This window comes from Musca autumnalis, unplaced genomic scaffold (genome assembly GCF_047663935.1).
Source record: "Musca autumnalis isolate F117 unplaced genomic scaffold, ASM4766393v1 scaffold_1, whole genome shotgun sequence".
NCBI lineage: Eukaryota > Metazoa > Arthropoda > Insecta > Diptera > Muscidae > Musca > Musca autumnalis.
The window spans coordinates 128,092,561-128,111,011 of NW_027411644.1; the positions used below are offsets into that span (position 1 = coordinate 128,092,561).

The following is an 18,451-nucleotide window of genomic DNA, read 5'->3' on the forward strand; positions in this document are numbered from 1 at the left end:
CCCTGTTGCGTTGAGGAAGTTTTGAAAATTGGTACGAAAATTCTAAATTGTTCTAAATTGAGTACAATTTTAATTTGGTTTAACGGATAGAGTTTGAATCCTGAAATTTGGAAGTAAGATTACTACTAAAGTGAAGGATTGAGGTAGTTTTGGAAAATCTTTCTTATGGGTACGAAGAGTTCGACTTGATACTAAGTTTGGTACAATTTGGAATTGGACGAACGGATACAGCTGGAATCTTGAGATTTGGAATTACTGTAATTATTATGGAATTTACTGTAATTATTTTGTATTAATGTCCGTGTATGGCTGAGATATGTCGTCGAAATACGTACCATAAGTATACGAAAATTACTTAATGGTACTCAATTTGTTTTTGGATGTAGGGACAGTGCTGGAATTTTTATTTTTTGGAGTTAGGGTGTGTTGGTGTGCAATGTTGATCTCGCTGTTAATGTGTAAGGGTGAGATACGGCTGATCTTTTTTAAAAACGAACTTAAGGGGTACGTACAGTACTAAGATAAAAATAAATATTGATTAAAATTGGTATTAGTGCGACCAAATTTTCAGTGTTTGTCATTTCCATATTATATATTGTTTATTTGTTTTTTTTTTATATCCTTTCCGCATACGAAGTAGCGGGCATTTTGCTAGTATAAAATATTAATGTAAATCATATTCACTAAAATTTCATCAAAATATACTGCATATTTTTGGTTAGTTGTGGGAGTCACTGTATGTATGAACAAATGCGCATGACTGGGCATTATTATGACGTAGAGAATTGCTTCAAATGTCATGTATTTCAATAACTACTAGTTTTACGGAACCGGAAAAATTTCGCGTACATTGTCGGCTTGTAATAATTTGTTTAAAATATAGGTACTGATGCATTAATCCGAATGTAATAATAGTAGTTAATAGCAGAATCTCCTAAGTACATTTCCTATTTTGCGCAGGGAATTAATGAATTGAAAATAAGTGTCTAACACATCATTTGCTGAAAACAATACTGAAATAAAATAGCAACTGCTATTATAAAGCGCTATTCAATTGTATTTAAAGCAAAGGCAACGGATAAAAGTAAAAAATGGCGTTTCTCCTGCATACATACATATTTGCAACAATTTGTTTCTGTTTTATACATGGAACTAAAGATGGTCAGTATTAAATAGGAAAACCTTTGCTGCTATGAGCATATTAACATAATATACATACCTATAGCATATTTACGATAGGTTCACAAACATTATTATATCAGTGCAGTATCTTTCGAAAAACTTTTTTCCAATTTTGTTTCATGCTTTCAAAGTTGTTGTTGAAGGTATGATTTATTTTTATCTCACACCATTAGATTAATCATGTAGGAGGAAAGTTGAGCCGAAGTTATATTATTCTTCAGTATCAAACGTGTTTCATTTATTACGGTGTTGGTTAACTGATGACACTAACTAGCGTTTGTAACATTCATATTATGTTTACATTCTGTTTTTACTTCATTTAAATAAGACATTTGAACCTCACAAAGTACGAACATTTCACGATTTCTTCTCATATCTGCGGGTATTATGAAGTGTAAAATTGGTTACGATCCAAATGCCAAAGTGAAAAAAACGCATTACATTACAAGAAATATTAAACATATATAAGTTCACATTTTAGCCATTGAACTAACAATACTAGGCAAATAAATAATACGGGAAAATAAATAAACTGGCCATCCCATATAACAAACGCAAACATCGTTTAGTTCTGACAGATACTTTGCTTTGTTGCTGTAACAAGCATGTCAACATATTAGCCATTGGAGGAAAACATTGAATAATTGGACTTATTTGCAAGTGCAGTTATGCGGTTTTAGAAATTAACAGAGCCGTTATACTACTATTCTAAAAAATAATTGGGGATAATTTTTTTGTATAACAAATTCGGAGGAGTGTATTCGAAAACAAAAACCTATTAGTGCTTTTATCATTGATTACCAAGGATTCAATGTGTTGTCAAATCACTGCTGTTTCGACATATTGTATATTGTTTAATCAATAACATTCGCATCGAATGTTGACCCGTGATTATTATAGTTGGTGCAGCAAATAGAACTTGACGTTGCAGCAGTTGGGAAATGTCGACAAGAAGCCCGAAACTATTAGTTGTGTCTTTTTACTTTTTCAGTTAGATTTACTCAGAAACTTCTTTTTAGAGAGTAATAGGCTGTTTATATTATAGGTTTATGTCGGGTTAACTTTCCTTATGAGGATTTGTTTGACGCATAGTCAATGGAATTGACATTTAAAACCCAGTGGGTTTGTTAAATCCGGTTATATATAAACGTACTATAAGAAAGATTTTACACTTTCATAGACAAAAGTAAAAATACAACAACTTGCAAAATAAAATCTGAATACCAAACCAAAAACATTGGCGCCAATATACGAAAGAAAAACTAAATCGAAAGCTATGAAAAAGTTCAACAGTTTTAAGAAAAATAAATAAAAAAATGAAGAAGACTAAATACCAAATTTCAGCAAGTTCGGTAAAACAATGTGTCTAAACTTCAAAATATCGAAATTCGGAAGAACCGTTCCATGGGGGGCTATATCAAAATGTAGTTCTATACCTACAAATTTTTGGCTTAAAATTTTTTAGACTCAAAGAAGACTAAATACCAAATTTCCGATATTTCGGTTAAACCTTAAAAATACCGAAAATCAAGAGGTACGCTTTTATGCGGGAGGATATAGGAACCCGAAGACCTATACTGATAATTCTCTTCTGAAATATTTTATAACCCCATGGAAGACTAAATAACAAATTTCAGTTTTTCTGTGTGATATTGACGTCACAATCGGGAGGTACGTTCTATGGGGGCTATATAAAGGCGTGAACATATACCAAAAAAGTATATATGGAACGTTTAATATCCCAAATGAAGACCAAATACCAAATTTCAGCCATTTCGGTGGATTATTGTAGCCACAACCTTCAAAATACCGAAATGAAGGCGTGGACCCATTTCTGGGGGGAAGTTTTATACCCCCAACGAAGACTAAGTACCAAATTTAAGTCATTTTGGTGTAATGAGGCTAAAAGATTCAAAATACCAATAATCGGGTGGTACCGTTCTATGCCTATATCGAAATGTGGACCGATATAGTAATAGAAACTTCTGTACCAAATTACAAATCTCTATCTTGAAAATTGCGAGCTGTATATAGTTTTCAACAGACGGACGGATGGTTATATCGACTTAGAATTTTACCCTGATGAAGAATATAGGGTCTCCGATGAATATTTCGATGTGTTCAAACGGAATGACAAATGTAATTACTCCCTCCATTTAACGTTGGGGTATAATAAATTAATAAAATAATTAATAAATGACGGAATCTCAATGTCTGAAGTATTTTTCGACAAAAATCAAACAAACATTGAACAATTGACCATCAACAGGTGATTAAAAATCAGCTGATCGAACTTGCTAAATATTACTGGGAAATATCCTTCTAGCAACCTTTAGCACGTTCTCAGCAAACAACTGTCAAAATTATTTTCTCATTTCGCTCTCTTTTACTGAACTTTTGTGTAAAAAGACAGCATTATCACGTAAAAAGACATATTGTTACAAAACTGACTTTCTCAATACAATAACGCAAAAATATCGTTTATTTATTCGCAATTTTCCACTTTATGTTTAAAACAGAGAAATGCGTAAGTAAGATTTTGATACTCACGAGCTACATGCTAAAACACAAGTGTATGTGCAGCTTGCTACCCTAAAAAATAAATACAAGTGTTGTTTGCCACTCTCAAAATATGTAAGAGTGTGGCTAGCCACTCAAAAAATAAGTTATTCAAAAATGGATATTTTTAGACACTTGGGTATGCTGTGCCAAGTAGTTTTGTATACTCAATAACATTTTCTGTTTTACTTTGTTGCTCATCGCACACCAAGTGTTGTTTTCAACCCTTGTAACCAGGGTTTCGGAGTCGGAGTCTACGAGTCGGAGTCGAGCAATTTTGCTGGAGTCGGAGTCTGAGTCGGAAAAAATAACTCGACTCCGACTCCGGGCAAAATTTTTTCCACGTTATAGAAACATAAGATTAAATTTGGAACAGGAACATTTTTTTTAAATCATTATTTATTTTTAAAGAAAATTATAAGAAAACTTATATGCAAACGGTATTTTATAATAATTTAAAGGACAATTCACAGGATATTTACTATCCTCTGAAGTGTAGTCTATTCATCCCTATTTTGTTGATCCAAATTATTCTTTACATTTTTGCAAACAAAAGTAAAGTTCTACGACAATAAAATTAAGATTGGACCTTTAACCTCTTTCGTCAGAAGTCTTACTGGTCTTCTCACAAAGGTCTATTGGTATTCTCATCCTGTTTTTTATGAGAAATCATCCCTGTCCTATATTAAAGACATTGTGGTCCTTATGTATTTCGGTAAATTTCGCATAATCTATTAACTATATATGAAATTCAGATTAAAATCGTTGTTTGTCAACGACAGATTCATCCCGCCATATCTCAGAAATCTGACAAACGGCGAATCTTTCTTCTAGGATTCTTTATGTACTCATAAGGGCATTAGATGTAGACATTCAAATAACCGGATATGTCCGCCAGGAACAGACATAGTTCATATGTATCCGAGTTTTCTACGCAATCAATAGCATATACGAAATTCAATGAAATACATAATCATACAGTTTTCATGAGGGAGGATCGCGTAAAAGTGATAAAGGACAATGGAAACATGACAATATCGATTTCTTGTCTTAGTGGACCGACCCTACATCAAATTTTCCTAGCAACATTTTTGTTGAATATTTTCATGCTAATTTTTTCGTGTGCTAATTTTTCAGTTCCAGAAAACATCTGTCTGCCTATCTATATATATAAATGAGCTTGGTGATAAGTGATTGACTGACTGACTGACTGACTGACTCATCATCAACGCCCAGCCAAAACGGCTAAAGCTAGGAGCTTGAAATTTTACCAGTGGGTCACTCTTGATGCAAATGTGCGAGATAAGGCCGGGTTTTAGAAAATTCGTCCTGGAACCACAAAAAATAACAACAACAAAAATCCTTATTTTTCATTATTATTACGTACTTATGCACTTAGTTGGCCCTCTGCAAGACATGTGTCAAATTAACAATGCTATAACTTCATGATACCGTAAACGATCACACATAATTTAAAATTTTGTAGTTTACTTCTAGGCGCACTTATTTTACCGTAAACCACTAAATAATAGAAAGACAAGACATTTGTTATCTTCCATTGCAACAGATGTCGTGAATAACTAAATGTTTGCAAATCAATGAAAGTGCAATAAAATTGTGCATACTACCACTATTTATTTGCAGTTAAGAATTTTATCGTATATGGAGATGTACAGTCATAACTATTCAATTTCAAAATCTGTAATTTAAAGAAATCGATAACTAATTAATGAAATCAATAATAGGCCCCAGGAATATAGGAATTTGGTATGGAAATCAAGGTTGGGAAGTGGTGCTTCTAAAAGGAAATGGTTTGGAAAATTACCAATCATGTGTACGAAAAGTATTAAATGGTACTAAATTTAGTACAATTTAGATTTGGTGAACGTAAAAAGCTGGAAACCTGAAATTTGGAATTAAGGTTACTGTTGTAGTGTAGGATTGAGATATGAGGATAGTTTTGGAAATTCGTGCTTATGTGTATGAAAAGTACTAAATGGTACTAAATTTGATACAATGGGGATTTGGGTGAACGGATAATATCTGGAATCTCGATATTTGGAATTGAGATTACAGGTGGGGTGTAGGATTGAGGTAGTTTTGAAAATTCGTACTTATGGGTACGAAAAGTACTAAATGGTACTAAATTTAGTACAATTTGGATTTGAATGAACGGATAGAGCTGGAAACCTGAAATTTGGAATTAATATTACTGTTGAAGTGTAGGATTGAGATATGAGGGTAGTTTTGGAAATTAGTACTTATGTGTACGAAAAGTAATAAATAGTACTAAATTTGGTACAATAGGGATTTGGGTGAACGGATAGAGCTGGAATCCTGATATTTGGAATTGAGATTACTGTTGGAGTGTAGGATTGAAGAACTTTTGGAAATTCGTACTTATGTGTATGAAAAGTACTAAATGGTACTAAATTTGATACAATATGGATTTGGGTGAACGGATAAAAGCTGGAATCTCGAAATTTGGAATTGAGATTACTGGTGGGGTGTAGGATTGAGGTAGTTTTGAAAATTCGTACTTATGGGTACGAAAAGTACTAAATGGTACTAAATTTAGTGCAATTTGGATTTGGGTGAACGTATGTATGTAGCTGGAAACCTGAAATTTGGAATTAAGATTACTGTGAAGTGTAGGACTGAGATATGAGGGTGGTTTTGGAAATTCGCACTTATGTGTTCGAAAAGTACTAAATTTGGTACAATAGGGATTCGAGTGAACGGACAGAGCTCGAATCCTGAAATTTGAAATTGAGATTATTGTTGGAGCATAGGATTGGGGAAATTTTGGAAATTCGTATTTATGTGTACGAATAGTACTAAAAGGTACTAAATTTAGTACAATTTAGATTTGGGTGAAAGGAAAGAGCTGGAAACCTGAAATTTGGAATTAATATTACTGTTGAAGTGTAGGATTGAGATATGAGGGTGGTTTTGGAAATTAGTACTTATGTGTACTGAAAGTACTAAATGGAACTAAATTTTGTATAATGGGTATTTGGGTGAACGGATAGCTCTGGAATCTCGAAATTTAGAACTGAGATTACTGGTGGAGTTTAGTATTGTGGAAGTTTTGGAAATTCGTACATAGGGTACGAAAAATACTAAATAGCACTAAATTTGGTAAAGTTTCGATTTGGGTGAACGGATAGAGTTTGATTCCTCAAATTTGGACTGAGGATCACTGATGAAGAGTAAGAAATATGCACCAAAGGGTTTTTGGAAACTTGAGTGTACGAAAAGTACTAAATGGTACTAAATTTAGTACAATTTGGATTTGGGTGAACGGATAGAGCTGGATTCCTGAAATTTGGAATTGATATTACTGTTGGAGTGTAGGACTGGGGAAGTTTTGGAAATTCTTACTTATGTTAATGAGAAGTACTAAATTTGGGACAATGGGGATTTGGGTGAACGGATATAGTTGGAATCTCGAAATTTGGAATTGAGATTACTGGTGGGTGTAGAATTGAGGAAGTTTTGAAAATTCGTACTTATGGGTACGAAAAGTGCTAAAGTGTACTAAATATGGAATCCATTGTATTAGGCAAACGCGAAGAGCTAGAATTCTGAAATTTTGAACGAGTGGTCATTGGTGGAGAGTTAGGCAGATGTACCAAAGGGTATTTAGAAACTCGACCTATAAGTGTACGAAAAGTACTAAAAGTTTCTAAATTTGGTACCAATTGCATATTTTTAATGGATAAAGCTAGAAGCTTCAAATTTGGTATGGGAATCAAGGTTGGGAAATGGCGTTGAAATAAGGATATGGTTTTGGAAGTTCGTTTTTATGATTACGAGCAGTAATAAATTTGGATTTGGGTGAACGGATAGAGATGGAATCCTAAAGTTTTGAATTAAGATTACTGTAGGGGTGTAGGATTGAGATAGTTTTGGAAATTCGTACCTTTGGGTACGAAAAGTACTAAATGGTACTAAATTTGGTACAATTTGGATTTGGATGAACGGAACTAAGATTACTGCCGGACAGTAGAATTGAGGTAGTTTGGAAATTCGTACTTATGGGTACGAAAACCACTAAATTTGGTACAATTTGAATTTTAGTAAACGGATAGTGTTGGAATTAAGATTACTGTAGGAGTGTAGTATTGAGGAAATTTTGAAAAGTCGTACGTATGGGTACGAGAAGTACTAAATATGGGACAATATAGATTTGGGTGAACGTGTAGACCTGGAATCCTGAAAATTTTGTTTGGGAATGAAATGGTACTAAATTTGATACACTTTGGATTCTGGTGAATTAATAGAGCTGGAATCCTGAAATTTGGAATTACGATTACAGTCGAAGAGTAGGATTCTGGTTGTTTTGAAAAAGCAAACTTATGGTACTAAATTTAATACAATTTGTATGTAGGTGAACGGATAGCGGTGGAATCCTGCAATTTGAAAGTATGATTATTGTAGCCCTGTTGCGTTGAGGAAGTTTTGAAAATTGGTACGACAATTCTAAATTGTTCTAAATTTTGTACAATTTTAATTTGGTTTAACGGATAGAGTTTGAATCCTGAAATTTGGAAGTAAGATTACTACTAAAGTGAAGTATTGAGGTAGTTCTGGAAAATCTTACTTATGGATACGAAGAGTTTGACTTGATACTAAGTTTGGTACAATTTGGAATTGGACGAACGGATACAGCTGGAATCTTGAGATTTGGAAATACTGTAATTATTATGGAATTTACTGTAATTATTTTGTATTAATGTCTGTGTATGGATGAGATATATCGTCGAAATACGTACCATAAGTATACGAAAATTATTTAATGGTACTCAATTTGTTTTTGGGTGTAGGGACAGTGCTGGAATTTTTATTTTTTGGAGTTAGGGTGTGTATTGGTGTGCAACGTTGATCTCGCTGTTAATGTGTAAGGGTGAGATACGGCTGATCTTTTTGAAAATCGAACTTAAAGGGTACGTACAGTACTAAGATAAAAATAAATATTGATTAAAATTGGTATTAGTGCGACCAAATTTTCAGTGTTTGTCATTTCCATATTATATATTGTTTATTTGTTTTTTTATATGCTTTCCGCATACGAAGTAGCGGGCATTTTGCTAGTCTCAAATATTTCAATAAAATTATCCACTTTACACCAAAGTTCAAAATGTGAGCGCTGAATTTTAGTATAAATAGCATAGCATATGCTATCGGAACAATATTGCCATAGTATAAGCGTTGGATGGGAACAATTTATTTTATTTTGTATGCAGCAAATAAGCTGTGTTTTTCTCGAAATCGGCCACCAAAATATATTACAATTATCTTATCAGTTTTCGAGGTAGAGTTGGTTGGCACCGCAAAATGCTTTAATAAAAACAGGGTTTCGTAGACGGTCTCAAAACTTCGTAATATTTTTCGCTTTCAGATGAAGAAAAAAATCACGCAAAAAGTTACGTAGTTTTCTCGGAAAAAAATCATGAAAAATGGCTTTTCTTGAGCTTTACAACTTGGGGTTCTCATTTTAAAGCTAAGCGCACTAAAATGTTGGGTTACATCCAGTTTGAATTTCTTATAATTTTTATTGCATGTAGTCCTTATGATTTGTATTGCCCCTTCATTTTCACATATTTTGAAAGCTTAAAGATTTTCTTACGCAGAAGAATTCCGTCCAGAATATACTCGTGCAAAAAGGAAAACCGACAAAAACTTTCGAGTCGTCGGTTTTCCTTCTTCAGATGCATTATTGATCATTAAAAAAAATTAAATTAAAAATTAATACTAAAAATGATCTTGGCCTAAAAAGGCAAAATTTTCAAAAAAAAATTTCTAAATTTGCTATTTTCAATGTAAGATTCGGCAGAAACAATATTGATATGTTCGAATGTATTCGAACGAATGCCCTTTCCACATTAGCCTATAAAGGTCAAAATATAGGAAAAAGTTAAAAATGTGTGCACATTTTATTAATTTTTAGTGGTATAGGAATTCACTCCCGGAGTCGGAGTCGTGAAAAAAATTCGTCTGGAGTCGGAGTCGAGCCAAAAATACCTCGACTCCGAAACCCTGCTTGTAACTCAACCGATTGTCTTATGTTCTCCGAGAGAGTGAGAGCAAAGATCATTTTCTAATACTGATTTTCAAACGTTAGAAGAATAAAGAAAAGCACACACAAACGAAACAACAACAAATAAAATTACAATTGTTTATTTTTTGTAGTGTTGTGTGTGTGCTTCTACGATTGCGTATGCGATGGACACTTGTTTTACTCAGTGTTTGAATTTGCTACCAGCACAGCACTGAAATCACTTAAAATATGCTATTGCTATGCTGTGCTGTTTTCAAAAACAAAATCGAAAACTGTTGCTGTGTTATGCTGCGAACATAAAAGTAGCACAGCACATGGTCTATGCTGTGCTTCTGAAATCTTCACAGCACATAGCATAGCATAGTCATCAAAATCAAAAACGAATGCTGTTGCTATGCTGTGCTGCGAACATAAAAGTAGCATAGCACATGGTCTATGCTGTGCTTCTGAAATTTTCACAGCACATAGTATAGCATAGTCATCAAAATCAAAAACAAATGCTGTTGCTATGCTGTGCTGCGAACATAAAAGTAGCATAGCACATGGTCTATGCTGTGCTTCTGAAATTTTCACAGCACATAGCATAGCATAGTCATCAAAATCAAAAACGAATGCTGTTGCTATGCTGTGCTGCAGACATTTTAACAGCATAGTAAACAGCCGCAGTCAAGAAAACAAAAACGAAAACTATTGCTGTACTGTGCTATGAACAAAGTCAACAGCATAGCATCAAACATAACCCAGAAAAATGTTTGATGGCAAAGAAGTATGTATGTATTTTAAATGTAACAGAATTTGCTATTGACCTGTGAAACCATGACTAAATGCACATTTCGATATTTTTAACACACTACTATGTCTGTTAATTGACAAAACAGTAATATATAATTTTTTAAAGTACCAAAAAATCTCTTATGTCAAATTGTTACGAATCTCTTTACCTGAATGAAAAATTTGAGAAATAAGGAAAGAAACCCCATGACTATTTGCTGATTATATTATTGGTCTACTGTAAAAAGCCCAAACATTCCTGTATGTTCTGCAACTAAATAATTGTTGTTATAGATAACAAAATTTCAAAAAAAATATTGAATAATTGATCGTTCTAAAACTATTCTTAGGACAAATATAAAAACATTTCGATAGACCGCTATAATATAACAAATTTGACACAAAATATTATAAAACAAGTAAAAAAGTATCAGTCGGCCTTGCCGACAGAGATATACCCTCATCCTGTATGGATAGACATACCTTTTTTCCCCAAAAAAAAAAAAAAAAAAAAACTTATGTATTTAGGGGGGGTTTCAAAATGTTGGCCGTATGCACCGACAAAAGTATTAATAGGATTATCACACTAGCCAGCGAAAAACATAATATAGCTATATTCGGTTCGAGCCTTCCATATGGTGCCATAGAGGTTTTTTACAACTTACGGGCTCTTTTCTCAAGAAGTATGGACTTGCCCCTGAAAAAACTTTTACTGTCGTTATTGAAACAGCTAATGCAAGTTGTTTCAACAAAAATCAAAGTGTTTATTTATTATTGTCTTTTAATTAAAAATCAAAGTGATTCGAGAGCAGGTCTTAAAGTGAATTTTTCCAAAATTTTGTGTGGGAGGTACACGAATGGGTGGACAAATATAGTCCATATTCGAACCTGATCAATATCTGGTAGATATTTTAGGATGTGTAAAGTATGAACCAAATCGGTCACTCCCATCAAGAGTTATCGTGTGCACAATTTTTCCGAACATTTTTTAAATTTTGTGGGGGAGGTACATGAAGGAGTGAAACGATATGACTTATCTTCGAACTTAAACTTAGTTTGCACAAAATATTACAAAGACCAAATTGTGGACTTTTCTCAGGAAGTATGGACTTGGCCCTGATGAAGATTATACCGTTATATGAGGGGCAGTGGATACAAGTTGCTACAACAAAAATCAAAGCGATTCTTGAACAGGCCCTAAACTGAACTTTACCGAAATTTTGTGTGGGAAGTACCCGAAGGAGTGGACCGATTGAGTCTCAACATTGTCAGTGAACTATAAGTATTTATGCCAAAATTCATCTGACAACGCCAACTCCTTTTATATTTGGCCACCGTTTATTAGAACCAGGGTTTCGGAGTCGAGGTATTTTTGGCTCGACTCCGACTCCGACTCCAGACGAATTTTTTTCACGACTCCGGCTCCGACTCCGACTCCAGGTCGACTCCGAGAGTGAATTCCTATACCACTAACAATGAATAAAATGTGCAAAATTTTTTAACTTTTTCCTATATTTTGGCCTATATAAGCTAATGTGTTAGTTTTTCCTTACATATTCATTAGAAATGACATTCGTTCGAATACATTCGATCATATCAATATCGTTTCGGCCGTATCTTACGAAAGTTTCTGTCGGTTTTCCTTTTTTTGGACGAGTATATTCTGGACGGAATTCTTCAAATACAAATACAAATCATAAGGACTGTGTACATGCAACAAAAATTATAAGCAATTCAAGACCAAGTTTCAAACTGGATGTAAACCAACATCTTAGTGTGCTTAGTCTTAAAAGGAGAACTCCAGTTGTAATGCTCAATAAAAGCAATGTTTATGATTTTTCTCCGAGAACACTACGTAACTTTTTGGCAGATTTTTTCCTCCATCTGAAAGAGAAAAATATTACGAAGATTTGAGGCAGTCTACGAAACCCAGCTTTTATTAAAGCATTTTGCGGTGCCAAATCTAGCTCGAAAACTAATAAACCAAATGTCATATATATATATGCTGCATACAAAATAAAATAAATGTTCCCATCCAACTCTCATACTAAGGCAATATTGTTCCGCTCGACTTAAAAATTTGACCACATATTCTATGCTATTTATACTTTCTACTTTTTTCTGAAATTTTGAACTTTGGTGTGGAGTGGATAATTTTATTGAAATATTTGAGATATATTGTGGACACCACCCAGCACGTAGGCAGATGGATGTCTTCTGGAACTGTAAAATTAGCACACTGAGATCTCGTGCATGAAAATATTCTACAAAAATGTTGCTACGAAAATTGTATGTATGGTCGGTCCACTAAGACAAGTAATCGATATTGTCATATTTTCATTGTCATTTATCACTTTTACCCGATCCTTTTTTCATGAAAAACTATATGATTATGTATTTTATTGAATTTCGTATAAGCTATTGATTGTGTAGAAAACTCGGATACACATGAACTATATCTGTTCCTGGCGGACGGATCCGGTTATTTGAATGTCTACATCTAAAGCCCTCATTGAGTATATAATGAATCCTAAAAGAAAGATTCGCCGTTTGTCAGAAATCTGAGTTATGGCGGGATGAATCTATCGTTGACCAACAACGATTTTATGATGCCCTGATTCAGAAGCGTAACCCTCTGAATTTCATATATAGTTAATAGATTATGCGAACTTTACCGAGATACATAAACATACGATTTTTTGAGAAAGTAATGGGTAAAACTGACAAAGAACAATGAAAACGTGACAATATGGATTTCTTGCATATACCTACATATAATTTTCGATGGACCATTTTTGTCAAAAATTTCATTTTGTTTTATTTTGAGTTCAAGAGCAAAAAGGACATCGAAGGAACTGAGGTAGAAGGACATCAAATTCGACAGAAGGGTTCCTCATTCTATTTAACTGAAAACATGACATCTAACAATGATCAAATAATATCTCGAAAGAAAGATAAAAATCTATTTTCCCGATGATAGATGGGGGTCAATCAAAAAATTCATTTTGTCATAACTCAGAAATTTCAGCAATGGGATCCTTTGGGGGTTTCATTTGGGGTTTTCATCCCGAAAAGGAATTTTTCCACCCCCAGATCTTGACTTCCATTTTGTGTCATAGGGTATTCAGAAAGATTTCCCATAGAGACCACAACGTCTTTAATAGAAGACAAGGACAACTTCTTATAAAAACAAGATGAGAATACCAATAGAACTTTGTGAGAATACCAGTAAGACTTCTGACGGAAGAAGTTAAAGGTCCAATCTTAATTCGATTGTCAAAGAACTTTACTTTTGTTTGCAAAAATTAAAACCTCAATTGGATCAACAAAATAGGGATGAATAGACTACACTTCAGAAGATAGTAAATATCCTCTGAATTTTCCTTTAACTTGGTATAATATACCGTTTGCATATATGTTTTCTTATACCTTCCTTTTAAAAAATAATATAATATAATAATTTAAAAAGTTGTTCTTGTTCCAAATTTAATGTTATATTTCTATAACCTGGAAAAAATTTTGCCCGGAGTCGGAGTCGAGTTATTTTTTTCGACTCAGACTCCGACTCCGACTCCAGCAAAATTGCTCGACTCCGACTCGTAGACTCCGACTCCGACTCCGACTCCGAAACCCTGATTAGAACTCGCGACATAGTGCAGCGTTTTTTGAGGTTATGCGCCATTATCTCGGGAACTATGGACTTGCCCTCGAAAAAAATTACAATGACGTAAAAGAGGCCGCACGAACATTCTGTTACAAAAAAATTCATAACGATTCGTGAGGTGTCACTAAACTGCACTTATTTCAAATTTTGTGTGGGGGGTACCTGAAGGAGTGGCCCGATATAATCCATATTCGAACCTGATGTATGCCTACAGGTAGTATTACCATATGCAAAATTTGGTTCAATTCGGTTACTTCCTTCGAGAGTTATCGTGCGCACAAATTTTGCGACAATTTTTGAACATTTGTGGGGGAGGTACCTGAAGGAGTGGACCTATATGGCCCATCTTCGAACTTAAATCAAATCTGGACAAAATATTTTGATACCCAAAATTTAAAACGAATCGATTGATCCGTTCGAGACTTATCGTGCGCACCAGCCAGCCAGACAGACCGACAGACAGACGGACGGACATTGCTAGATCTACTCAAAATTGTCTGAAACGGATATCATACAAACATACTTGGGGTCTAAAACCATTATTTCGATGAGGCACATTTTGGTCGTATCAAAGTGTAAATACCCTCTTTAGCCTAAAGGCTGGGGGTATAAATATAGTAACAATAGTTTCTTGAAACTAATTTATTTAGTCGGTAACCACACTAGCATGAATTTCATCAAACAACTTAATAACATTTTGTGTTTCTAGATCAAGTTCCACAGTAGAGTAAAATCGTGAAATTGATGTAGTGGAGAATTCGATCTAAGAACGCCTAATTTCATGAAATTTAATAAAATTCTCGCTATTGGCGTCTATGGCTTATGGAAGCGAACTTCGAGTTTCTAAATGCATGTTATTGCCACTTGTACCTGTTTTAATATATGTACTAGAGTGGTTTTAAAAATCGATGTCCAATTTTTATGCGGCACCCTCCTAAAACGTTTAGTTTTGTTAAAAATTAAGATTGACAGAGTTTGAGCTCAATCGGAGTATGTTAACACGTGCCACTGGTGCCTCAAAGTTTCCATGGGCCCTTTATATAGCCAAAATTAAAATCTGACCCGATTTTCAAAAATTTTTGTGGGATTACTTGTTTAGCAGCTAGTAAACTGTTTTCATCGATTGAACAATAAATGTGATCTGTAAAGTGAAAATTCGCCAATACAAATTAAAATTAAAATTTTATAGGGCCAATGGCGAATTTTCAGAAAATCACTCTATAGACCACATTTATTATCCAATTGATCAAAAAAGTACCATTTATGTACCTTGTAAGCAATAAACAGCACTGAACAACTCATAGGGCCATTATTATAAGTTTTCGTTTACTATTGGATGTATTTGAAAACGCAAAATAAACGAATTTGAAGACATTAAAAATATAATTTTCACATTTTAATATTATTTTAACCGGAACGCTAAAAAAATCTGATCGAAAAATCCAAACTATAACCAAAGAAAGCTTATTTATAATAATGGGGGTTAGTGAGTTTGCTGGGTTAACATTAATTATGCTATGCTATGTAGAAATGTTTACAGCACAGCAGAGCACAGCAATCGTTTTTCGATTTCATGACTATGCTATGTGCTATGCTACTTTTATGTTCGTAGCATAGCACAGCAACAGTTTTCGTTTTTGTTTTTGAAAACAGCATAGCAATAGCATTCGTTTTTGATTTTGATGACTATGCTATGCTATGTGCTGTGAAGATTTCAGAAGCACAGCATAGACCATGTGCTATGCTACTTTTATGTTCGCAGCACAGCATAGCAACAGCATTCGTTTTTGATTTTGATGACTATGCTATGCTATGTGCTGTGAAGATTTCAGAAGCACAGCATAGACCTTGTGCTATGCTACGTTTATGTTCGCAGCATAGCACAGCAACAGTTTTCGATTTTGTTTTTGAAAACAGCACAGCTAGCAATATCACTCGTTTTTATTTTTGATGCTGTGACTATGTGCTATGCTGCGTCACTTTCACAGCGCCAGCATAGACCTTGTGCTGTGCTGTGAAAAACTAGCAGCAAATTCAAACACTTTTACTTATTACTCACAAGCAACGGTCTTGATGCGTAGCAATTGTTTTTTGTGGTGGTGGAAAAACTACAGAGTGCAATAAAACATATGCATTAAAAAGCAAAAAGGCCCAAGAAACTTGTGCGTGCTCATTTGGTTTACGGGGGCAAGTAACTCATTGATGATCTCTGGTTTAAAAAATATTTTCAATCACATATTGATATTTATTTTTGTTTGTCAATATTAAAATTTGTAGTCAGTCAGAAGTATTGGTTCATGTAATTAGGAATTTGAGTCAAGTAAATAAAATAAAAATTGTAAGAAAATATTGAACCCTTGTTTTCTACTGGGTAACAAGGCAGACCAAAAAGTTTGTAACAATTTGTGCAAATTGTTAGAGAAAGTTGTCTCTTAACATACTTCGTTGACAGTTCTTCACTGATATTCTTAGTTTTTGCGGGAAAAATTTATTCTTGCAAGAACTTGTAAGTAACGGTGCCGTGACATAACTCCCAACGGACATAACTCCCAAAACTATTTTGGGAGCTATGTCCGCCATGGATTGCGGACATAAGTCCCAATGTAAGTTATGTCCTTTTTTATACCCTCCACCATAGGATGGGGGTATATTAAGTTTGTCACTACGTTTGTAACTACTCGAAATAATCATTGTAGACCCCACAAAGTATATATATTCTTGATCAGCGTGCAATTCTACATCGATATAGCCATGTCCGTCCGTCTGTCTGTCTGTCCGTCTGTCCGTCTGTCCGTCTGTGGAAATCACTCTAGCGTTCGAACGGATTGACGTAGGTTGATGAAATTTTGGGAAAATATGTTATATTTATGTAGGACTTTTGGTATTGAAAGCGGGCTATGTAGGTCCACGCTTTCGTATAGCCCCCATACAAAATGACGCGTGACGCGTCGTCGTTTTAAGGAATTTTTAAGATATTTGGCCCATTTTACCACCGAATTGGTTGTAATTTGGTACTTTGTGTCTCCAGAGGCCAAAAAATATTCCTACCAAAGTTGGGTTATATAGGTCCACGTTTTGGTATAGCCCCCATATAAGGCCCCATATAAAGTACGCGTCATTTTAATATATTTTGAATGTATTAGACCCATTTGACCACAGAATTGGTTGTAATTTGGTATTTTGTGTCTTCAGAGGCCAGAAAACATTCCTACCAAAGTTGGGTTATATAGGTCCACGTTTTGGTATAGCCCCCACATAAGGCCCCTTATAAAGTACGCGTCATTTTAATATATTTTGAATGTATTAGACTCATTTGACCAAAGAATCGCTTGTAACTTTGTATTTTGTGCTTCCATAGGCTAAGAAACATTTCTACCATAAAATGTTTATATAGGTCCACGTTTTGATATAGCCCCCATAGGACGATATCTCCCGATTTTCGGTATTTTGAAGGTTTTGGCCTCATTATCACACCGAGATGGCTGAAATTTGGTATTTAGTCTTCGTTGGGGATATAAAACTCCCCCCCAGAAATTTGTAGGTATAGGTCCGCGCCATCATATAGCCCCCATAGAACGGTAACTTCCGATTTTCGGTATTTTGAATGTTGTGGCCACATTAATCCACCGAAATGGCTGAAATTTGTGGTGGAGGGTATAAAAAGTTCGGCCCGACCGAACTTAACGCTTTTCTTACTTGTTAAAATTTGAATGATTTTTATTTATTTTATTTTTCATTTCATAATATAATTTATAATTGATTTAAATTTTTTAAGAAAATTAAGTACAAAATAAGTAGTAGCCAATACAAATCGAACTATATTCAAAATTTGCCTTCAAACCTATTTAAAATGAAAAATTCTGCCTGCAGGAAAATATAAAGTAAGAAAATATTTTTTTTTTAAATTTGCAATTACTTTCTGAAGAGCGAAAATATTTTTTAAAAACATCGAGCGATTTTTACAAATATATTTTTACTATTTAAGAAAAAAAGTTTTTATAATAATGTGCAAATACTGTTTGAAAAGCGAATGGCGACGCAGGCGAAAATATTTTTGAAAACAATGCTCGATTTGATTAACAATTATTTTCACAATTAAAGAAAATACAAACATTTTGTAAAAATATGCAAATACTTCGAAAATCGCTCCATTAAAAAAATAATTTTTGATTACTACTCCAAATTAAGAAAAAAATTGTATTAACATGTCT

General features: G+C 34.0%; 1 protein-coding gene across 5 annotated transcripts in view; it reads left to right on the forward strand.

Moving 5' to 3' along the window:
- Positions 1 to 769: 769 nt before the first annotated feature.
- Positions 770 to 18,451, forward strand: part of side-VII (sidestep VII transmembrane protein) — a 1,783,907-nt gene continuing 1,766,225 nt past the window's right edge. For 2 of the 5 annotated variants that reach the window (XM_073992696.1, XM_073992713.1), the window contains exon 1: positions 770 to 1,161. In XM_073992696.1, coding sequence (XP_073848797.1) covers positions 1,092 to 1,161 — 70 coding nt within the window. In that variant the 5' untranslated portion in view covers positions 770 to 1,091. The remainder of the gene's footprint in view (positions 1,162 to 18,451) is intronic. The other 3 variants (XM_073992706.1, XM_073992688.1, XM_073992682.1) reach the window with 3 other exon arrangements.